The following is a 24,691-nucleotide window of genomic DNA, read 5'->3' as shown; positions in this document are numbered from 1 at the left end:
GTCTAAGACAAGATCTTAGGAAAAATTATATAGTACTTGTCTTTAATAAGGAAAGGCTGAAATATTTCTGGACTCCTAGAGATTATTCACATTTGTATACTCCTATTGTTTCCTGGCCCTGCTAAGCATAAAGATTTATACTGTCTCTCTTCAGATTGCACATTGTCTCTTACTCTTACCTCCTTCCCCCTCTCTTTTTACAGTATATTTTTTACCCATAAGAATGCTTTCTCTCCACCAGTTTTTAACAGAAAGAAATGGTCTCATCCACCAATACCGTATATGTTGGTCTGTACACTACACATATCACCTGAAACAGGGTTATTGTATGTACACTACACATATCACCTGATAACAGGGCTATCTCTTAAAAATCAGGCTGATGACAACAGTATCTCAGATGGGGCTTTAAAAGGAGAATAAAGAATCAATGGCGACTAGTCATGATGACTATATTATTTCCAAGGCCAGAAGCCATATGCTGGAGAACATATAGGAATGTACAGTTGCCTTTCACATCCTGCTTATGGGCTTCTTATAAGCACCTGGATGGCCACTGGGGAAATGCAGCTGAAGACAGATGGTCTTAAATTTCTGAACACACTGATATGGTTCAGGAATGGAATAATTTCTTAGCTTGAAAACAGCCTTATTTTGGATTTTTTTAATGCACTGTTAATTCCAAAGTTAGTTCAGCATGTATTTTCTTGTGTAGTTTTCATTTCTTCTTATTCTGGCCAATACTTTCGGCCATATGGATGGTACAAGGAGAACCAGTCTGGTGTAGTGGTTAAGGCACCAGGCTAGAAACTAGGAGACCTGTGAGCTCTAGTCCCACCTTAGGTACAAAGCCATCTGGATGACCTTGGGCCAGTCATACACTCTCAGCCCTAGGAAGTTGGCAATGACAAAACACTTCTGAAATCTTGCCAAGAAAACTGCCTGAGCTTGTCCAGGCAGTTGCCAGGAGTCAACACTGACTTGAAGGCATAAAAAAAAAAAATGGTGCAGTTGTGTTGTGTGAGAGATTTTAGAGCAACAGCATAGGTTTTCCTGCACTTATTTGTTACATTCATTCAGCTCTCATGCGTCTTTTTCTGTACAGATTGAATACTTGCTTAAGAAGCTGACAGAAGCAATGGGATTAGGTTGGCATCAAGAACAGTTTGAACATTACAAGATCAGTTTGGATGCCAATTGGGAAGGTCTTTCTGTTTGGGAATTGATTGAGCTCATTGGAAGTGGTCGATTTAGCAAAGGGATGGACAGACCAACAGTGTCAATGGGCATTAATGAAGTCTTCAGTGAACTTATATTAGATGTGTTAAAACAGGTAAGCTCAGCTTATGCATGTTGCACTAACCTGAATGATTTATACAGCATTTCTAATGCCTCATAAAACTATATGGAAACAAGCACATTTTCCATTTAGAAAAGATGTTTGGTGAGTACATTTTATATGAAGGAAAGCTAAAATTCTCTGTATAAAAATAATTCAAATTAATGTAGCTTGAATATATTTTCCCTTTTCTCATTATTTTAACCAGTTTCTGCAGTTCAAAAGAAGTGAAGAGCTCTGATAACTGAAAGCCTTTCGCTATCTTGTCTATGACTTTTAAAAAGCATTTTATAGAAATGTTAAAGTCAACATACAGTACTTAGATATTTGTTGGTACAAGAGTTACTTATGAGTTTTTAAAATGAAAGTTCTGCATCAGTATCAGTTTGTGTTTCATCTGAGGGTACAAAATGCATCATAGAGCTTCTGTGCATTTCTGACTAAAATATTAAAAGTATAACAATTTTTTTTGACCCATTACCAAATATATTGTACTTAATTTGGTCATGGGAGGCAAACATGCTCTGTGAATTTTTTAACCCACAGATTATAATTTTCTCTGACTGGATGTAGCCAATCAGAAAAAAAAAATAGATTTGACCTCCAAGCAGCCCCAGGCTTGTTTGGAGCTAAGCTACAGTGGGGCAAAAAAGTATTTAGTCAGCCACCAATTGTGCAAGTTCTCCCACTTAAAAAGATGAGAGAGGCCTGTAATTTTCATCATAGGTATACCTCAACTATGAGAGACAAAATGAGGAAAAAAATCCACATTGTCTGATTTTTAAAGAATTTATTTGCAAATCATGGTGGAAAATAAGTATTTGGTCACCTACAAACAAGCAAGATGTCTGGCTCTCACAGACCTGTAACTACTTCTTTAAGAGGCTCCTCTGTCCTCCACTCGTTACCTGTAGTAATGGCACCTGTTTGACCTTGTTATCAGTATAAAAGACACCTGTCCACAACCTCAAACAGTCATACTCCAAACTCCACTATGGCGAAGACCAAAGAGCTGTCGAAGGACACCAGAAACAAAATTGTAGACCTGCACCAGGCTGGGAAGACTGAATCTGCAATAGGCAAGCAGCTTGGCGTGAAGAAATCAACTGTGGGAGCAATAATTAGAAAATGGAAGACATATAAGACCACTGATAATCTCCCTTGATCTGGGGCTCCATGCAGGATCTCACCCTGTGGGGTCAAAATGATCCCAAGAACGGTGAGCAAAAATCCCAGAACCACACGGGGGAACCTAGTGAATGACCTGCAGAGAGCTGGGACCAAAGTAACCAAGGCTACCATCGGTAACACACTATGCTGCCAGGGACTCAAATCCTGCAGTGCCAGATGTGTCCCCCTGCTTAAGCCAATACATGTCCGGGCCCACCTGAAGTTTGCTAGAGAGCATTTGGATGATCCAGAAGAGGTTTGGGAGAATGTCATATTTGGTCAGATGAAACCAAAGTAGAACGTTTTGGTCTAAACTCAACTCGTCGTGTTTGGAGGAGAGAGAATGCTGACTTGCATCCAAAGAACACCATACTTACTGTGAAGCATGGGGGTGGAAACATCATGCTTTGGGGCTGTTTTTCTGCAAAGGGACCAGGACGACTGATCCGTGCAAAGGAAAGAATGAATGGGGCCATGTATCGTGAGATTTTGAGTGAACACCTCCTTCCATCAGCAAGGGCATTGAAGATGAAACGTGGCTGGGTCTTTCAGCATGACAATGATCCCAAACACACCGCCCGGGCAATGAAGGAGTGGCTTCGTAAGAAGCATTTCAAGGTCCTGGAGTGGCCTAGCCAGTCTCCAGATCTCAATTGCATGGAAAACCTTTGGAGGGAGTTGAAAGTCCGTGTTGCCCAGTGACAGCCCCAAAACATCACTGCTCTAGAGGAGATCTGCATGGAGGAATGCATGGGCCAAAATACCAGCAACAGTGTGTGAAAACCTTGTGAAGACTTACAGAAAACGTTTGACCTCTGTCATTGCCAACAAAGGATATATAACAAAGGATTGAGATGAACTTTTGATATTGACCAAATACTTATTTTCCACCATGATTTGCAAATAAATTCTTTAAAAATCAGACAATGTGATTTTCTGGATTTTTCCCCCCATTTTGTCTCTCATAGTTGAGGTATACCTATGATGAAAATTACAGGCCTCTCTCATCTTTTTAAGTGGGGGAACTTGCACAATTGGTGGCTGACTAAATACTTTTTTGCCCCCCTGTAACTTAACCCTTCAATGTCATACAAACCACTTACTGAGGATTTGGCCAGACTTACTCCCAAGACTGAGATGATATTCTAGAGAGGCCATTTGAAAAAGGAGCCTCTCTAAGAACTCTCATATCTACTTCCTTGCTAGTTTTCTCACAGGAGACTGCAGCCACATGGGGTGGGGCTGAGGAAAGGAGCAAGAAGGGAGGGGTTTGGAAAGGCATCCCAAATTTCTTACTGTTTTTTACTGGTGGCATCAAACCCAGTTGCACCATAGATTTTTCTCCCTCCAGAGGGGAGAAAAATTTTTTTAAAAAGGCAGGAAGTGAGGAGAGAACTGACAGCCTCACAGCCTCCTTTGTGGTAGAAAAATGACATTTATTTTATGTTATGTGTTGCTGGCACATAAAAGAGAGTGTTTTGATTGGAGAAGTGAATGGTGGTATCATACATGTTTGAGGTACATTGATTTCAAAACTATTTACTATTAATTTTTTATTCCTTTTATCTATATAAGAAGCTTTGGGAAAGCTTGTCTTTAAAGGTAGGTCTAGCAATATTATAAATAAATAAATGAGGGGTTTTCATGTCTTAACAACTTTCTACAGGTTGTGAATAAAGGAGAAAAAGAAAAGACAGGCTAATAATTTTATTTTTATTAGGTTACAATGCTGTGATAATCTAGTTCTGATTATGTCATTTTCCAATAACTAGGTTATTAAGAAGCATATTAATATGCTGATTACCACAATCTAATTAGCATTGTGGTATTAAGTATCTTAAGAGGCTAAGAGAACAAACGTTTTGCAGGATTTCCGTTGGTTCATCATGAGTGAACTTACATTCTACAAAAATGTATACACTCATTTTGTTAAAGCCCTGTGGTGTCTCAAGTTTGAATATGACATGAAACATGGGACTATATGAGAACATAAAGAGGAAGCAAAAATCTTCTCAGAAGCCCAGGTGCATGGCAGGGAAGGGTGGGAAAGGTTTGCTTAAATTACAATAATAGTTTAGCTTTCATGAAACCAAGGCAGTTAAAGATTGCTACACACCTGACTCAGTGCTGTCAGGTGATGTACTAACATTTCCCAGAGAATAATTTCCTTTGCATGGCATTGTGCTTAAATGTCTTTTGAGCACTTAGGACAAGCTTCTGTCATAGCACTGGCTGGAACCAAATCACATTGCTACCTGAAGCTGTGATATTTTATGCCTAAGCATTTAAAAATTCCTTACTTGCCTTTCAAGAAACTTCTCTAGTTATTTAGGAAGGTTGTCATACTGCTACAATTGATCTAAGAGATTTAACTTAAATCTAGTTTTCTTTAAAATTAACTCACTGCTTTAAGAAGATTCACCAGCACTTCAATTATATTTTATTTTAAAATAATAATAAACGATATGTCCCTCTTCCAGTAAAGCATTGGAGAGTTTTTACTTTTAAAAAGATGAAATTGCGTGTTTGTTATATTCCTGTTGGTGAATTGGTATATTTTCATTGATCTCATTGAATACAGAATAATTGCATGATCCTGGCCTGTAAGCTCTTTTAGGACTGATTTAATAGCAACATTACAATTCAGACTTCTGAAAACAAGTGAAAAGGAAAGAAGCAATAATTAGTGAGGAAACTCTGAATTAATTAAGGTTCATAAACATTTAACTGAGACTTGTAGATTGCACAGAATAAATGTCTCTTTCAGCACAGTAGAATAGTACAGTAGGTAAACAATTGAATTAAAGGATTAGTGGTTGGAGATATATCTTGAGCCTAGGTACCAAACACCAGATCCAGGAAGGCAGATTCTGCTTGACTGTTAGGGAAAGAAAAAGCCTCTTAACAGTAAGAACAGTTTGACAATGGAGCCAGTTATCCAGAGAGATGGTGGTTCCCTTTCATTAAATCAGTTCAGGTGGAAGCTGGATGGCCATTTCTCTGGGATGCTTGAATTTGGATTCCTTTATAATTAGGGTATTGGACTTGATGCTTAGGTGGCCATTTCCAAATCTGTGATTCTGTGATTTTAGTCTGAGTTCTCTTTAAGAAAGAAAAATAACCTGGTAGGTCTTTTTGTTAATGAAATTGGTAGGGCAGCCAAAGATTTGAGGAATGGTGCAAGTAGCTATTATTTCCAGAAATAGATTCATAGCATTTTCAGTGTCTTTAGTGTCAAGTCAATTTCATGTTAAATAATAGAATGATCTGTCTTTAAACCTGAATTTCTCTCTGTATCATACCATTTAAATAGCTTACAAAGTGGATGATTTCTAGCAGGTATGTGCTCCTACCTTTTTAAATGTACAGCAGGGCCATTTGATACTAAATGATGGATGATGAAGATAATTTGTGCACTTCAAAGACCAGTTTTGCTTATATCATGTAAATATATTTAAAATAAAATTCCAGTAGGGAATGGAACATGAGGGTTTATATTTAACACACACAGATAAAACTCATGTTGGGGTTTTGCCTATCTTCCAAAATGTGGTGGGGCATGAGGAGGCAGGTTTATGCAAAAGTGTTGTTTCTATGACATATAGTGAGATTCTGTGGTGATTCAGAATTGTTTGAAGTTGTAGCCAGGAATCTTGCATTTATATGCTTTCTCCCCTTTGCAGTTCCCTGCCAGCAATCCTGATTTGAGGCGTGGGTATTCCCATCTTTTCAAAATGTATACAGTATTGCGCAAAAGTTTTAGGCAGGTGTGAAAAAAATGCTGTAAAGTAAGAATGCTTTCAAAAATATATATTGTAATTGTTTATGTTCATCAATTTACAAAATGCAAAGTGAGCGAACAGAAGAGAAATCCAAATCAAATCAATATTTGGTGTGACTACCCTTTGCCTTCAAAACAGCATCAGTTCTTCTAGGTACACTTGCACACAGTTTTTGAAGGAACTCAGCAGGTAGGTTTTTCCAAACATCTTGGAGAACTAACCACAGATCTCCTGTGGATGTAGGCTGCCTCAAATTCTTCTGTCTCTTCATGTAATCTCAGACAGACTTGATGACGTTGAGATCAGGGCTCTGTGGGGACCAAACCATCACTTCCAGGACTCCTTGTTCTTCTTTACGCTGAAGATAGTTCTTAATGACATTGGCTGTATGTTTGGGGTTGTTGTCCTGCTGCAGAATAAATTTGGGGCCAATCACACACCTCCCTGATGGTATGGCATGATATAAGTATCTGCCTGTATTTCTCAGCATTGAAGACACCACTGATCCTGACCAAATCTCCAGCTCCATTTGCAGAAATGCAGCCCCAAACTTGCAAGGAATCTCCACCATGCTTCACTGTTGCCTGCAGACATTCATTATTGTACTGCTCTCCAGCCCTTTGGCAAACAAACTGCCTCCTACTGCAGCCAAATATTTCAAATTTTGACTCATCAGTCCAGAGCACATGCTGCCATTTTTCTGCACCCCAGTTCCTATGTTTTCGTGCATAGTTGAGTCACTTAGCCTTGTTTCCATGTCGGAGATATGGCTTTTTGGCTGCAATTTTTCCATGAAGACCACTTTTGGCCAGACTCTTCTGGACAGGAGATGGGTATACCTGGGTCCCACAGGTTTCTGCCAGTTCTGTGCTGATGGCGCTGATGGACATCTTCCAGTGTCAAAGGGAAGTAAGCATGATGTGTCTTTCATCTGCTGCATTAAGGTTCTTTGACCAACCACTGCATCTACGGTCCTCAACGTTGCCCATTTCTTTGTGCTTCTTCAAAAGAGTCTTGAAACTCCAGTCTGCTTTGAAATTTTTGCCTCGGAGAGACCTTGCTGATGCAGTCTAACTACCTTGTGTCTTGTTACTGTGCTCAGTCTTGCCATGGTGTATGACCTGTGACAAGAAACTGTCTTCCACAGCCTCACCTTAGTAGAGAGTTTGGCTGTTCCTCACCCAGTTTTAAGCCTCCTACACAGCTGTTTCTGTTTCAGTTATGACTGAGTTTCAATCTACATATGAAATTGATGATCATTAGCATCTGCTTGGTATAATTGGTTAATCATACACCTGAGTCTAATCCTACAAGATCCCTGACTTTGTGCAAGTGTACAAAGTGTGCAAGTGTAAGAATTGATGCTGTTTTGAAGGCAAAGGGTAGTCACACCAAATATTGATTTGATTTGGATTTTTCTTCTGTTCACTCACTTCACATTTTGTAAATTGATAAACAATTACAATATATATTTTTGAAAACATTCATACTTTACAGCATTTTTTCACACTTGCCTAAAACTTTTGCCCAGTACTGTACATTGGTGCAGGTCTTGTACTAATGCTCCTACAATTATATAGGGTTTGTTAATATAATTTTTGCTCCTTCATAGTTTTCAGATGGAAATTAATTAATAATTTTCTTCCTATAAGTGGGACTGGATGGGAGAGTACAATGGTGAACTCTTTTCCATTTCAACATTCTGCTGCTTTACATTTTAGATGTGGGCACTGGGACGGTTTTTCCAATGGACTGAACTTTTGGGGTTTTAAAAAAATAGAAGGGCCAAATCAACTGGTAAAAAAGAGCTTTAGATCCAGTGAATTCAAAACTGGTTGGGTAACTAGAATAATGTATTGTGGAGCCTATTGCTGTTTGGATTCTGGAGGCAGAATTTTTAACCTAACAAAATTTTTCATGGGTAGAAATGAAGGCTGGCAGAGAGGACTTCCTATACTTCCAATAACCATGAGGGTGGGTTAGGAGATTTTTTCTCACTGAAGATAAAAAGTTGAATTACTCTGATGGTTTTTCATAATCTGTGATTGTTAAAAATTATGTTTAAATGCCTATAGTGATTGGATTGAAAAGTCTGATCAATATCTGTTGAAATAAATAGATGTCTTTTAATTGTGTCTGGATTTGGGATCAGAACTTAAACATTCCAAGTTAAAATAATGTAAAGTAATTGCTTCATTCAACGACAGGAAGGCCTGGCGCGATATGGTTCATGGGGTCACGAAGAGTCTGTCAGAATCCTCACAAGATTTTATAATAGATTGTTATATGGCTAGTTTAGAAATTGCTTTTTATATGCTGCGGTTCTGCCATTGGAAAAGGGGGAGGAGGAGAAGGAATGAGAAACCGTTAAAAGCAGATGGCTCCTTATCACAGGCACTGGAATGTGCAAGGTCGTACCAGCAAGGGGATCAGAAGACCAAGAACTAAGGGAGGTGAAGGGGGGGGCTAAAGTAAGAAAAACAACTTTTGGCGCGCTTTTGCTCAGTCTTAGCAATGCTTTGGAACTGTACACTTATTCTCAATAAATGAACTTTCTTTTGAATCAATATTGGTTGCAAGGAAAGTTACTGGATTTGGGATCAACAGGTGGCAGCTCGTTACAGAGTCGGACACAACCTTACAACTGAACAACAACAATTGCTTCATTATTTTTATAGGGTTATATGTGGAAGAAGGGTCACAAAAGGAAAAACTGGACAGAACGTTGGTTTGTTTTAAAACCAAATGTTATATCATACTATGTTAGTGAAGATTTAAAAGACAAAAGAGGAGACATTGCACTGGATGGCAACTGTACAGTAGAGGTAAAAATAAACAAATGACTAGAAAATAATAGTTTTCTAGATGATGAATATGAAGCTAATTTAATTTATAGATAATTGATTTAACGGATAAATTCTGGGATTTCAATTTTCATGGAGAATACAATAGAGTGATAACAATTGTACTCATGAAAAGAGGGAGGAAATCTTTATTTTTTTGAAATGTTTCATTCAGAATTCTTTCTTAGTTTATGGAATATGTGTCTCTTTTTTGCTAACCAGTGGGAAAGAGTAGTATTCTATATGGATTATAGAGCTGTTTTTTCCCTCTGAAACATATGCTCGCACTCCAATGCCTGAAAAAAAGCTATATAGGTTTAAATAAATCAGCAATTTTTTTTTTTAGTTTTAAATTTCCACTGATAGCAGTTCAGCTTAAGTGCCTAATGCAAACAGTTAAACTTGTATCACCCTAATAATTTTAGAAATAGTATTGAGTCAATAAAGATTCTGTCTATTGATGCAGAAAATGTATACATTACAGAATGTCAAGGGCAGGTATTCTAGTCATACATTTCTAGTTATAATTAATGTTCATAGCAGAATACAGTCTCTCTTATTCTTGCGAAAATCAAACTGCTAAGCATTTTTAAATGAAATTAGTAGAGTATATAATTTTTCACATTTTTGGGGCTTGAAGTGCCTTGTTTTCACCTTAAGTGGGCTCTTCGAACTTCAAGGAAGTGTTATGATGCTGTTCTGATCTTATAAAAGTATTCGGAACCTGAAATGGAGCATTTTAAGCCTTTTTTTTAAAATTTGAATTTGCACATCTTAATTTGATTAGTGTCTGTCCCTGCAAAGGCTACATTAGAAGTGTCTTGCAGTGTTTTCAACCATGATTCAGAATTATTGGAATGAAAGGGTATCAACCTATATTAATCCCCTATCTACTGTATCGTTTACTGTCCTGAATTCTTTTTGTAGCTATTGGCAGTGACTTAGAGTTGTACAGCCTCCATATCAACATTTTGTATATCACCATGACATATTCAGCGTGGAAAAATTTATGTGCTTTTTCTGTGAGCAATACTGATCACATACAGTCAGGTCCATAAATATTGGGACATCGACACAATTCTAACATCTTTGGCTCTATACACCACCACAATGGATTTGGGATGAAACAAACACAATGTGCGTTAACTGCAGACTGTCAGCTTTAATTTGAGGGTATGTACATCCAACTCAGGTGAACGGTGTAGGAATTACAACAGTTTGCATATGTGCCTCCCACTTGTTAAGGGACCAAAAGTAATGGGACAGAATAATAATCATACATCAAACTTTCCCTTTTTAATACTTGGTTGCAAATCCGTTGCAGTCAATCTCAGCCTGAAGTCTGGAACGCACAGACATCACCAGACGCTGGGTTTCATCCCTGGTGATGCTCTGCCAGGCCTCTACTGCAACTGTCTTCAGTTCCTGCTTGTTCATGGGGCATTTTCCCTTCAGTTTTGTCTTCAGCAAGTGAAATGCATGCTCAATGGGATTCAGGTCAGGTGATTGACTTGGTCATTGCATAACATTCCACTTCTGTCCCTTCAAAAACTCTTTGGTTGCTTTTGCAGTATGCTTTGGGTCATTGTCCATCTGTACTGTGAAGCGCCGTCCAATGAGTTCTGTAGCATTTGGCTGAATGTGAGCAGATAATATTGCCTGAAACACTGCAGAATTCATCCTGCTACTTTTGTCAGCAGTCACATCATCAATAAATACAAGAGAACCAGTTCCATTAGCAGCCATACATGCCCATGCCATGACACTACCACCACCATGCTTCACTGATGAGGTGGTATGCTTAGGATCATGAGCCGTTCCTTTCCTTCTCCATACTCTTCTCTTCCCATCACTCTGGTACAAGTTGATCTTGGTCTCATCTGTCCATAGGATGTTGTTCCAGAACTGTGAAGGCTTTTTTAGATGTCGTTTGGCAAACTCTAATCTGGCCTTCCTGTTTTTGAGGCTCACCAATGGTTTACATCTTGTGGTGAACTCTCTGTATTCACTCTGGTGAAGTCTTCTTTTGATTGTTGACTTTGACACACATACACCTACCTCCTGGAGAGTGTTCTTGATCTGGCCAACTGTTGTGAAGGGTGTTTTCTTCACCAGGGAAAGGATTCTTCGGTCATCCACCACAGTTGTTGTCCGTTGTCTCCCGGGTCTTTTGGTGTTGCTGAGCTCACCGGTGCGTTCCTTCTTTTTGAGAATGTTCCAAACAGTTGTTTTGGCCACGCCTAATGTTCTTGCTATCTCTCTGATGGGTTTGTTTTGTTTCTTCAGCCTAATGATGGCTTGCTTCACTGATAGTGACAGCTCTTTGGATCTCATCTTGAGAGTTGACAGCAACAGATTCCACATGCAAATAGCACACTTGAAATGAACTCTGGGCCTTTTATCTGCACATTGTAATTGGGGTACTGAGGGGATATCACACACCTGGCCATGGAACAGCTGAGAAGCCAATTGTCCCATTACTTTTGGTTCCTTACCAAGTGGGAGGCACATATGCAAACTGTTGTAATTCCTACACCATTCACCTGAGTTGGATGTACATACCCTCAAATTAAAGCTGACAGTCTGCAGTTAAGGCACATTGTGTTTGTTTCATTCCAAATCCATTGTGGTGGTGTATAGAGCCAATGATGTTAGAATTGTGTCGATGTCCCAATATTTCTGGACCTGACTGTAGTATTTGTCTTTCTAGTTTGGGTGTTCTAAAAATGCAGACCACTCAAATATCTTCTGTGAATACAATTACCTATGGCATGTTTTCTTCCATAAAACTGGGAGAAATTTTGAATTGCCCCAAATATGCATTGCTAGCTTGTTTTAGGAAAAAATGTGATACAACATTTATTGATGTTTAACTTCTGTGCATGGGGATTATTGTTGGGGTATATGTTTCTATACTCTGTATTAAGTGGCTCTGAATTAACAAACAATAATTTTCTCTTATTAGGCCTTGCCTGACAAAGATGGCAAAAAATGTCTCTTCCTTATAAATAGTTTAGAGAAAGGTTTTGAGATTAGTGCTTCTGATAAGAAGAAGAAACAGGAGTGGATTCAAGGTAAACTTTTACTGCTGTTTTACTTTACTGATAATTTTTAAAGAATGTAGGGCTATTAAAAAAACTGACCAGAAATTAGTATTACTACTGAATTATGAAGTGAATTTAAGCATCTCAGTAAAACACTTTCAAATCTGCATTCACATCAGATGCTTATGCCATTATCAAAAATGAATTTTAGCTGTTAGACTGGCAGATTAACAGGCAAGGAATCGTTTGTCCTTGGAGTAAAACAAAAGACTTATTGATGTATAATGTGATCTTTCTATCTCTAATGAAATTCACAGAAAGGTTTTCTCATTGGCAGGAAAGTGGATGATGATAATTTTTTGTATATAATATTGGCTTGATGTTTTCAGCTAGATCTATAAAATGTCATTTACCAATAAGGAAGCAATACATTTGCTGTCGTTCAAACAGAAACACAACGCTACCCCTTGAGGTGCTACCTATTTAGTGGATTTCATTTTTTTTTCACATAAAGTTTGTGTCTTGTAAATGGAACGTTTTCATCTCTGTCCCTGGAGCAAGAAATGATAAAAATGTAGAACTATCAAGACTTCATAATTGCAGCAACCCCATTTAGTAAATTGTTTCTCAGATTGAAAATGTTATTTTATATTTGTGTGCGCACTGTCTTTCCTGCTGTCCCATGTAGAACAAAAATACGGAAATAAATTAATATTTAGGCTTTATGGTAGAAAAGCGACTTCAGCTATAATTGGTATTCGTTCATAAATGAACAAATTAGCAATAGAGTATGCTGGACTTTCAGTAATAAAGACAAAACAAACTTAAATTTAGAAAGTTTGGGAATAATGTCAAATAATGTTGGGAAGATTTTGGTATCTTTGTTGGTGTTAAATATATTTACAGTTTGCTGGAAGAGAAGCTGTAGCCAATAAATTAAAAGCCTCCTTCATATATATCTCCTGGAAGAGTCTGTGGCAGTTATCAGTCCACAATATACTTGGACTTGAAAGGCCCAGATTCCTGTCTTTGACTTTCTCTGGCATAGCTTTAGTTTCCTAAATATGTAGCATATCAGTCCTAAGTCACCACAGAGTATTTTAAATTCTGCTTTTCTGTTCAGTGGCTTAATGCATCCTCCTGTTCATGTGCCTGTTGTAAGTTGAAGTAGCTTGTAAATCTGACCACTAATAAGACTGTAGATTGTCTTACTAGGCTTCAGTCCAATGAGTTAAATGATTCTCTAATTAAGATTTCTGTTTCTCTCTTCTCCGGCCAAATGTTTTGATGCTGTAATGTATGTCTGATGGCATATCTGATTGGCTTTACCACCTGTGTAGTGGTTGGGTCTGGTGACAAAATGTATTTCATTGTATGGAGAGCTGGTATTATTGCAAAATACAAATTGTACTTTATATTGTAGTTGATGTTAAAGGTTTTCATTCTGGTATTTCAAATACTGTAATTATATATCTATATTACACTATTGATTACCATATACTATGTTTTTATTTGCAAACAAATGCAATTTTATTTTTAAAAGTATGGATGAAGGCCTAATGTTAGAAACTGAACAGCATTGTAAGATTGAAAGAGTAATAAAGGTATTTATGGACTTAAACTATAAATATTATTGTGCTTATTCTCATTACTCAGCCATTCAGACAACTGTAAATCTGCTAAAATTAAAAAGCCCTTCACCTCATAAAGAGGCACGCCAGAAACGGAAAGATTTACGCCAGAAACTGCAGGCTGAACAAGCAGAATTGGAGAGGCAAATGAAGGAGCTCCAAATAGCAAATGAAAATAAACAGAAGGAACTGGAAACTGTCCGAAAGGTAGGTTTGAGGTTTTGTGTCATTCCAGAATGTAGAATTAATACTTTGGTTGTAAATTGTATTTCTGAGGCCATGGATTTTCGGGGACTGTAGTAATAGGCATTGTTCTTGTTAGTTGTTCTTCTTAGTTGATGATGTTCTTTGCATTTGTCCTGCTTGGTTGTAGGGTCTGCTTCTTTTAGGCTGTGCTCACTTAGTTCACATAGCAGAGCTGTCAATGTATGATGCCATGAGGGGGTGGCGGCTTATTGCAGAGCCTGACACTGATTAGGGCTCAGAGGGAGTGACTGGCCCAAGGCCACCCAGCTACCCACTCCTTGTCTAATACCTTAACCACCACACCGTGCTGGTTCATGACTGTAACAATGTATAGATTAATATATGGAAATAGTTGACTGTCCTGACACTATGTCCTAGGAAAGTACCTCGAACATAATTATCCAAAATCAAGCCTTCAGGGTATCCAGAGAGTAAAACAGGATTGTGAAGTTCCTTCCTAAGATTTCTGTTATGGCATGGCCACAGGGAATTGGTAACCTTGCATCATTCTTTCTTGCAGGAGAAATTGTTTGTCCCCACAAAGACTGAGGGCAAATATAGATCTTGTACTGGATTTAAAGAAAGAGTTGTTCAAAGAAAAATGCCTTGTACTAAAATTACAGTAGTTCTTGATTGGAGTAATAATACAGAAGTGTTTTTTCCAGTAATTTGCACATTGCTTATCTGAGTTGTTTTACAGTCAAGGGGAAGTTTCTTGGATGGTGCCAGGCACTCAGTTCAGCTTGAAATGAATTTACAGACCAGGGAAATGATAAGAGTCTCTGCTTTTTTTCCCTAATGTTTTCATATGCACGGGTATCTTATGCATATGAAAGCATAACTGTCTTTAAATAATAACTAAGATGCCTGTCCCTCATTGACTGCTTTGATCACTGCAATGTCAGAATTGTTGGGTATTTTACAGCTAAAATTTGACATATGTACATCTAAAACACCTTTAATGGTCATTGTAGAATGAGATATATTTTTCCATCTCATATGTAGAAACAGAAACAGAACCTGAGTACTTTCAATGTAAAGTGAAATGAGCATTCAAGCAAAGAATAAACATGCAAGAACAGAATATAGTGATGTAAAAGCTATGCTTTATATGTTTCAGCCAGATTCTGAAGGAAAAGTTCCAGTATTAGGCAAGGAATGATTCCAAGAAGATTGGGAGTACGTGTTGTGAAAGTGAGGCAGGAGTACTGAATTTATATATCTAAAATATTTTAGAATATTTATATCTAAAAATATAAATATATCTAAAAATATTCTGTCACAGATACACAATGTGGATATGTGACATTGATGGTGGTTTGCTGAACAGTCAGTCCTCTACTTACGAACTTTTGAATTATGAACTTTCACCGATACAAACAAACCTGTCCACAACTCCAACTTAGAAGGTCCCAGAAGGCAGAAGAAGGTGGGAAAGGGTTAGTTTACAGCATGCTGCGTATGTACGCTTGGCAGCACTATCACATGTTGGGAGGCTGTGTTTTATACTTGGTTGGACTTACGAACAAAATGGACTTATGAACAGCCTCTTGGAATGTAACCTGTTCGTAAGTAGAGGACTGTCTGTATTTTTTTTTTAAAAAAATGGCATAATAGCTTCACAAAGACAAGAGTTCAAATTTGTTGAGTTGTGTGTTAATTCAAACCTACAGTTTAATTGTTGATGGAAAGAGATGCCAGTTAAGCCAAGCCAAATTGCATGACTCCTGCCTTGAGTTCATAACAGCAGATTGAGAGAATTATGGGACCAACAGTAGTGCTACTGTAAGCATTAAATGTTGTACAAGTACTTATTTTTATACTGCTTCCTTATTTTTGTTTAACCAAACCATTCAGAAACTTCTAACCATACATGCCTCAAAATATGTGGGGATTATCTTGCTAGAGAAATTCAGTTGCCAAATTTCTCATACTTGTATAACATAATACTTCTAGTTTTTTACTTACTTGGACAGCAAGTTTGAGCTAAAAGGAATAGTTTTTCATGAGTCTTGAGCAATGTCTGTGCTATTCTTGGATATGCTTATCTTATCTCCAGCTCAACAGAAACCTATGTAGATTTTATCTTTCATCTGCTTTTTATTGTTTATGTACTATTTTAGAGCTGGTAGGGATTAATCTTTTCAGAAAGTTTTACATGAAGCCTCAGTGGAGACCTGTAGATCCTTCCTTACTTTATCCCTTCATGAAGCACATAATTTCTTTCTTTTTAATTTGAATATATATTTTTCTCTTTGATAAAATTTTTGCTTTTATGAAGAAATAAGTATGTATGTTTACAGCTACATGCTAAATAGTTGATCTGTATTTCCATATATACATAAACCAGGAACAGATTTTATTGGGTTTTTTTCTTTGGCCCAGCAATTAGAAGAAGCAGCTGCTCGAGCTTCGGAGGAAGAGAAGAAACGTCTGCAGACTCAAATGGAATTACAAGATCGATTCAGTCTTGAACTGGAGAGAGAAAAAATGGTATATGTCAGCTAAAGAATGGGCAAACTCTGAAGGGGTTTCATGCTATATTTTCAGCATGTATATGTTTGGACAAAAGGGAAAAAAGAAAAAGCCACAAACTTTCCTTTTTCTCTCATAGAAATAGAAAGCTTGTCCTGAAGGATAATGAAGCATGCATTCATTTCCTATTTCTAGGTAAGACAGAAAATGGAAGAACAGGTTGCTCAGAAATCATCTGAGCTTGAGCAGTACTTTCTGAGAGTCAAGGAACTTGAAGAAATGTATAAACAGCTACAGGAAGCTCTGGAGGATGAGAAACAAGCACGTCAGGATGAGGAAACAGTCAGGAGACTTCAGGCCAGGTCAGTGTGTAATTGGATAGAGTCAAATGCTGAGTGTAAGGCTGGCAGTCATTTATGTTGCAGAAGGAAGGATGGAACAGACATAAAACTATAGGCTGCCCAAGTAACCTAAATATCATTCTTACATTAAAAAAGGGTCCTCTGTCCTTGAATGTTTGTGAAGGATTGTTTCCCTCTTTCTGGTTCTAGGCATATTACCACAGAAATGGTAAACAAAATATATCATGCAGAGAAATTGCTTGTAGATCAAGAAATAAGTTCAGTTGAATCAGATGAATGAAAACAGATTTAACTGAGCTCGATGCTAAATGGGGCAATGAAAAAGGAAACAACTCACCTTATGTGGGGGATGGTTTCATTTCTGAGTGTGGTAGCTTGATTGACTTGAAGCACAAAAGCAAGAGGATTTCCATGATCCTGTTTTATATTATGCTTTCTTGACTATTTAGTCCATATGGAAAAGGCATATGAGTTGTGTCAGTCCTGAATCGTGTTATTCCCAATATGTACCCTTTGTTACTTAAACCTTTTCTAGGCTACTAGAAGAAGAGACAGCCAAGAGAGCAGACTTGGAAAAGTGGCACTTAGAGCAGCAGCAGACCATTCAGATGACGGAGGCAGAAAAGCAAGAGTTGGAAAACCAGAGAAAAATGAAGGAACATGCTCTACAGGTCGCCATGCAGCAGTTGGAAGAACTGGAATTGGAGAGGAAGCAAGCCTTTGAACAATATGAGGTGAGCTAGTGTAGCCTTCCCAGGATTATACAAAGTATATGAAGGGACACCTTGCAAAACATGTTAATATGAATGAAATACTCTTCCTTGAAGGGCCAAGGCAGCTGCATTCCTCAGAAGGCTCAGCCTGCGTGCTGTAAAGCTTTCCCAGGTCATCTTGATAGGCGTGTGTGTGCATAGCAGCTTGCCAGCAGTCACCTAAATGTATTCAAGTGTTGGTAATATGACATTTGATTTACATCTTCTTTAAGATGTCAGTTTGTAGTGGCTCTGGCCAGTCACAGAGTTGAATCTGTTCTTATTGGGCATTTATGTTTGTACTGTGTAAGCAGACATAATCATAAACATTAACAGAAAATTATCTGTAGAGAATTACCAGGATTAAAGTATTGTACCAGTTTGGCACAATAATAAAATGTGCAGAAATGGGGCGGAGATAATTGTGTCCAAAAACTGTATCAGGAATAGATTTAGGAAGTTGATGAAACTTGGCAATGTAATAGCAGCTAAGAAATCATACCCATAGGAATATGTAGTTAGGTTCACAGTAATTTATGGGTAATCTAGCAGCAGCTAAGATTGGCTTTTGCAGGCATGGGGAATACCCTCTTTACAAGTATTTGCAGTTGTGTGCTCCTTCATGTGCTGACCTTGGCTGGTCACTGCTCACGTCCAGTTAAAGTCCAGCCTGATGTTTTGAGAGTCTCTGTTGAAAAAAAGAATTTCTTTCTATATAATGCTGGTGTTAATTCTGTTTTAGGAGGTAAAGAAGAAATTGGAAGTAGCAACAAGCAAAACCAAAAGTTGGAAAGACAGAGTAGCTCATCATGAGGGATTAATTCGATTAATTGAACCAGGTAGGAAACAACTCTTTATTTTGTGAATCAGCATTCATGCTGCTATTTTTATCTTAAATAACCCATTATGGTTTCCAAGAAGTCTGAACTATTATTGAGTCAGCCTGGGCTGTACTTCCTGCTTAGTGTGTGCTATTGTCTGGAGAATAGCTGAACCAAATCCTGAATAGAAGAAAGGGACATTGTGCAAACACTGCCAGCTGATACCTTAGGTGCCTGCAAGTCAAATTTCTCAGTAGCCTCATCATGTCATAAAACTCTGTTGGCCTTTGTTCTTGAGGCTTATTTATAACATTTATATTATCTTGATTATTCTGCCTTTATATTTATTACTGTCCAATTATAATTGCTATATATGAGATGCATTTATGCTGCATGCAGGATAGAGTTATGTATGTAATTGGGTTTATATGCCTTCCTCTTTATGGGAGCTGAACTTCTGAAGGATATTTCTTATGGTTTCTCATGAAAGAACAATTAATTTCAGTTTCAGTTTTTTAATGGAAATCAACCAAGCAAATGTGTATTCATCAATCACTGTATCTACAGTATAAGGAGCATAAGCTCCTGGTTCAACAGGACATTTTCAGAGCCAAGTGAATTATGGTAAAAATGATGATGTTATTGTAGTTGGCATTTAGAGTATAATAGCAGCATTATTATTGTTTGTAATAAAAGATTTATCAGAAAAGTTAATGAATCTTGAGAGCAGCTTTGATATGTCACTACTAAATGTGTTTGTGTTAAATACATCCCCAGGTTAAGGTGCTGGGGAGTAAATATTTTCCATAGTGGATTGAATTAAAATTAAAATTAAACTAGGACAGTTTTTTTTGCAGGGGAAGGACATCTGACTGTCCATAATAGAACAGACTTTTCATTACTATGATAACTAGGCATAGTATTATTGACTGTCTTCTAAACAAAGCAAGGTTGTAAATAAGCCTGAATATTACACATTCCAGTAGCCCAATAATCTGGGGGCATGAGTTAGGAAGAAGGATCTCTCCCAGGTCTGTTTGCTTAGATATATACTATACTACCAGGGTAGGCTGGAAAGTTCAGAGAGAGAAAGTTCCTCTTATCAATAAAGAATCCAGTAGCTTAGAGGAATTTGCTCAACTAATGTGTTTGAGTATTTGTAATTGTTATTGGGACAAAAAAATAGATTAGATGTCTGATGATGTACTGACTATCGTCTACTTTTATTTGTAATGGAGGTGACTTGGGAGGTCAAAACTGAGGCTTCTTTATTGCCATAGTATTCATAGAATAATATCAAGTATTCCCAGTACAGTGTCTTCTAAAGGACAGATTTGGAGCTGGTATTTCCAGCTGAGTGACATATTGTTGAGCCAAAGCTAGGGCATTTCTGTGTGATTCCATTGTCATAGTAAGTGAGACAATTTCCTGATGAAGTTTCAGTTGGCTGTTGCTTAATTTCTGTTGAATGGTAGTTGTCCTATTAAAATGAGCCTATGAAGGTTTCCACCCATAGAAACATGTGAAATCCAATAACTCCTGAATGTTCTTTAGAGGGCTGGCACTCCTGCTGAAACGTGGTCTTGCTAAGGAACAGTGAGGTGGAAACAATTATTCTCAAGCATCCTCTTCTGCAGTGTAGAGTCCAGCTAGGTTTGTAAGGAAGCTCTGGGCTCTGAAACAGCATAGTGGTTAGAACACAGATAATGCAGGTTTTATAGTGACTATGACTAAACACATGTAAGAATACATTAGGCTTTTAACATCTATATGAATATACTAGATGAGGTCATTAGAAAATCACAGTAAAATGTCAGTAATCTGCAAATGGCAATCAGTTCTCTTTGCCAATTATCTAGTCCTTTATATAGCTGTAGATCAGCGTATGAAATTGAAAATGGACAGCATGAAAGCAGTGGACTGAGGGTGATTCGTCATAACGTAGAGTGCTGTGCATTCCTGGAATAAGATAATTTTTATGTCCAGAAGATAGTTGAGCAGTCAGTTTTAGATATGTTGCTTAGATGTATTTTTGCATCCGACATGATTGATGGGGTCCCAAGTGGCCTCAGTGGTACCAACCACCTTTTATCAACTTTAGCTGGCTCAACAGTTACAATTCTTCCTGAGCAGGATAGTTTAGCCACAGAATCAACATTTTTATAACCACTTGATTAGACTATTATAGTGATTTATATGTGGCCTCTCCTTGAAGGTTTCCTGGAATCTTCACTTGATGCAGATAACACCATCAGGATTTAATTGGTACAGCCAGACTTTGAATGAAGTATATTTAGAGTCTAATTGAAGATGCTGGTTTTAATTATAGAGCCCTAAGTGACATGGAACCCCAAATATGAAGGCTTATCTCTCCCTTCCTAGGTCTCAGGGACTTTGGAAGGAGGTCATCTCAGTTAAAACTTGTTAAGGAAAGTACATTATATAGTAAAGGAGAGAGAGGAGTCAAAATAGAGACTTCTTTTGATGGCATTTTGGTTTTAGAATATTTTCAACCCTCCATAGAAATAGAACTGGCAGTGGCATTATGATCTTTTTGGTACCAAGTCAAAATTTATTTATTTGAAAATTAATGCATTGCTTGGTTGAACTGTTTATTAAGGTTCTTTGATTTATTTTATAACATATTATTATTCATTTTATTTATGTTTATTTCAAATCATCTTGGTATACATAAGGATGAAAGGCATTTTAAAAGTATTTTTATTTCAATGCTTTTGATGGGGTGCATTTTTAATATATTTGCCCCATCTACATTCTCACACAACTAATCATTAAAGTCGAGTTAGAACTAGCTTGTGACACATGTATTTAAATTGCTATATCTAAAATATTATGTCTTCTAGGTTCCAAGAATCCTCATTTGATCACTAATTGGGGACCAGCAGCCTTCACTGAAGCTGAACTTGAGCAAAGAGAGAAGAGTTGGAAAGGGCAAAGGAGTACTTCTGATTAGTGAACGTGGCTGAAATACATTGGGGGCAGCAGAGAGCAGAAATCTGATACTGTAGTTAAATAAATATTGTTATACCAATTTATTGCCTATACTGCAAGTTAGCTCAAGCTATATAAAGAAGTTAGATGCAAAATATAAATTCTACTGCACACCATGAATTATAACAGAATTTGTGAAAGCACTAAATGTCCATAAAAATTGTTTGAATAATTGTGTGCAGTTAATGAAAATTGAAATACCGTAATTTGAAGTGTGTTTTTTAAATTTGGAATTGGACAAGTGAACTAGAACACATGGGGAGTATTGTGGGCCTTTTTACCCATGTTGTTATCCTAGGCTGCTTAGAAGACTATGAACTTATCCTGTTAGTTTTATATTTGGGGCAACAAAAGTTTTTGTGGACAGGAGGAGGATTGTTATCTTTGGTAGGGCCGGGCCAAAGATGCATGGAGAAACATACCAGTTTGGATCAACGGGTCACTATATCAGTGGCTCGATGTATCAGTGTGTGACTGAAACGTGTTTCTCATATAAATATAGAATATATTCTCAAGTGGTAATTTCAGAACCTTAATAATCCTGTAGTTTGAAAGGGAGGAAAAGAAAGAAAAACTGAACAGCCCACAGCCTCCTTTTGATTTTTTTATCATTACACTAATAGCCTGATGAGAGCAGAGGTGAACATTTTTTATTTTGTTGAGAGATCATTAACATCCTGATTCAGAAAGTCATAGTCCAATCTTGGCAGTATGAGAATATTTCTTCTGCGAAAACATGCATAGGGTTATACTTTTGGTCAACCAATTGATTACAGATATCAACTCATGCAAATTAATAATCTAACTTTGTTCACCAAATTTCCTTGATTTCCTATACAGTCCAAATACTGCTAATAATTGATAAATTATTTCGCAGGTAAATGTAACATTAATATATTAGACTTAAAAGTATAGGCATACCTTGTTTTATTGCAGTTTGCTTTATTGTGCTTTGCAGATGTATTTTTTACAAATTGAAGGTTTGTGACAACCTTGCGTTGAGCAAGTCTATCACATTATGATTAGCATTTTTTAGTAATAAACTATTTTTTAATTAAGGTAGGTACATTGTTTTTTTTAGACATAATGCTATTGTACACTTAATGGATTACAGTATAGTGTAAACATAACTGATATGCCCTGGGAAACTCGGTTTATTGTGATATTTGCTTTATTGCAGCGGTCTGGAACTGAACTCGCAATATCTCCAAGGTATGCCTGTATTTGAGCGTATAATACAGCTTAATTATTTCTGGAATAAAATATTACTTTGAAGAAGAGCCAGCCAGTCAATTGTGGAAATCATTAGGAGAATCATGCAAATGCTATCAAATGAGTCTCCATTCATTTAATTAAGAATTATGGAACTCTCACATAAGCCAACTTGAAATTAGCAAAATGTGCAGCAGCAATAATGCTGACCAAGTTGGGAACCTCAAAATGTGGACCTTTTCAAGAGAAGAACCAAGTAGGTAGGCAAAGCTCATCTCAGACATCATCTTCCCAGGAGGAAGGAATCTTGGATTACTTGTTCGTTTTTGTTTTTAAACTGTCTTGTGGTTTTATTAATGATGGTTGGTGTTTCTTGTCAGAATTTGTGTCCAAAAAGGCAAGATATGAAATAGTGAAATAACTTTCAAAATAAGAAATGAACAGATGTAGACAGATTATAACAGCGTTAGCTTCTTTGTGTGGTTAGTTCTGTTTTTTAGGAGTGATACTGCATCGCTTCATGGAGCCACTTTGACTGATCACTGGAGCAACTGATACCATCATGTATCAAAGGAAAGCACGGGCCGCTTCACATTGATGGAAATAATTTCTGTGTGTGCAGAGTAACCAGTCAGAAGTGGCACCTGGAGTGGGGGACTGTTTTGTTTCATGGAGCTGTATCAAAGGGAGATGTCACTGAAGGTTCATCAAAGGGAAGCATCAATTTGAGGCTTTGCACAAGCCTTCATTTTTGTTGTGTTGTGTTTTGCTAACTGAAAAGTGTTTATAAAGTGACTTCAACCTGTTTATGACTATTATTAATACTAAGTTTTCTTAAATGTGTAGTTACTGTACAGTAATAATTTCTTTTTATGCTGTTGATATATAAACATCCTAGTTGGATAGGAACGAACAGTACTAGGATTGTTGTATTCTGATATATTCTGAGAAACCAGTTCAGGTATATTTATAATATTCAAACTACTAAGTCATTACTGTTAATTTACATTAGTTAAGCTATTTTTGTGCTAATTACTGTTGGACCAAATTAAGGAACTGCCAGTTTTTCATATGTTCCATTTTGTTTTTGCTTTAGTATTTGTTAAAATAAACAACTTTAATATCTACACATTTATTTCATCTTATGTTTGGGTGTGGGTTGGACAGATTGGGTTATTAAATGCAAAGTTAAAGAATTTTTCCTGTTACAGCCACACTTTCTTTATGATACTTAATATTCTTGTAGAAGAGGGGTGCCTGAATTGAATGCTGTCCTTCAGGACTGTATAGGCTTAAATTCAATAGCAAAACGTTTATTTTTAATGGTGCCTTTTTCTACAGCTTTTTGTAAAAAATACGCTGTAGGGTGCATTAGGCCATTATCAGGTTTAACGTCCCCCCCCCCCGTTTTTGTTTTTGCTTAAAACCCTACCAGCTATCCCCAAACATTGAACATTTTTCCCCAAATTGGGGGGGGGGGGAAATTAGCTGAAAATTTCATGCCTCTTGTAGTAACTTCACTACAGTGTTCCTTGTGGCCCTCAGAACTAATTAAAAAACCTACAAAAAGTTCCTGTTGTCAGATATATAAGAATTGTGTTGATATATATACACGTGTGCTTCCACATTAAATGACATGAATGAACACATTTCAAACAACTCATCCCCTATAATACAGATTCCGATGACCTCAGTGCTTAATTCACAGAGGCATTTTGTGGAGAATGATACCAGATAGATGGAGAATACATGAAAACTATTTGAGGAGGCATTTTTTCTGCCATTATTATGGTTTGTGATCTACAGAGATTCTTCCTCCTCCATCTGCAGTTTGGTCAAATGTCTTAATTCTTCCAAGGAGTGAAATACTCAGTTATACATTAACAGAGCATATTCTTTGTAGGTGGAAGATACACAGCCACATCCAATTAAATGATTTCAGGAAATGGATTTGTACTTGAAAACTACCCTCTGTTGAAGATAGGCCTGAGATACGGTAACA

General features: G+C 37.2%; 1 protein-coding gene across 1 annotated transcript in view; it reads left to right on the top strand.

Moving 5' to 3' along the window:
- SWAP70 (switching B cell complex subunit SWAP70) overlaps positions 1-23,814 on the top strand; it is a 47,300-nt gene extending 23,486 nt beyond the window's left edge. The window contains exons 4-12 of the mRNA XM_007428182.3: positions 1,106-1,333; positions 8,970-9,116; positions 12,100-12,208; positions 13,835-14,016; positions 16,441-16,548; positions 16,726-16,892; positions 17,428-17,626; positions 18,387-18,483; positions 21,330-23,814. Of these exons, the coding sequence (XP_007428244.1) occupies positions 1,106-1,333; positions 8,970-9,116; positions 12,100-12,208; positions 13,835-14,016; positions 16,441-16,548; positions 16,726-16,892; positions 17,428-17,626; positions 18,387-18,483; positions 21,330-21,439 (1,347 nt within the window). The 3' untranslated portion in view covers positions 21,440-23,814. The remainder of the gene's footprint in view (positions 1-1,105; positions 1,334-8,969; positions 9,117-12,099; positions 12,209-13,834; positions 14,017-16,440; positions 16,549-16,725; positions 16,893-17,427; positions 17,627-18,386; positions 18,484-21,329) is intronic.
- Positions 23,815-24,691: the final 877 nt, after the last annotated feature.

The sequence above is a fragment of the Python bivittatus genome, unplaced genomic scaffold (genome assembly GCF_059951505.1).
Source record: "Python bivittatus isolate LINGU-HERP-01145 unplaced genomic scaffold, Pbiv_v1 ctg000480_np1212, whole genome shotgun sequence".
Taxonomy (NCBI): Eukaryota; Metazoa; Chordata; class Lepidosauria; order Squamata; family Pythonidae; genus Python; species Python bivittatus.
Note: the sequence above shows the minus strand (reverse complement) of the source record. Positions and strands in the feature narration are given on the sequence as shown.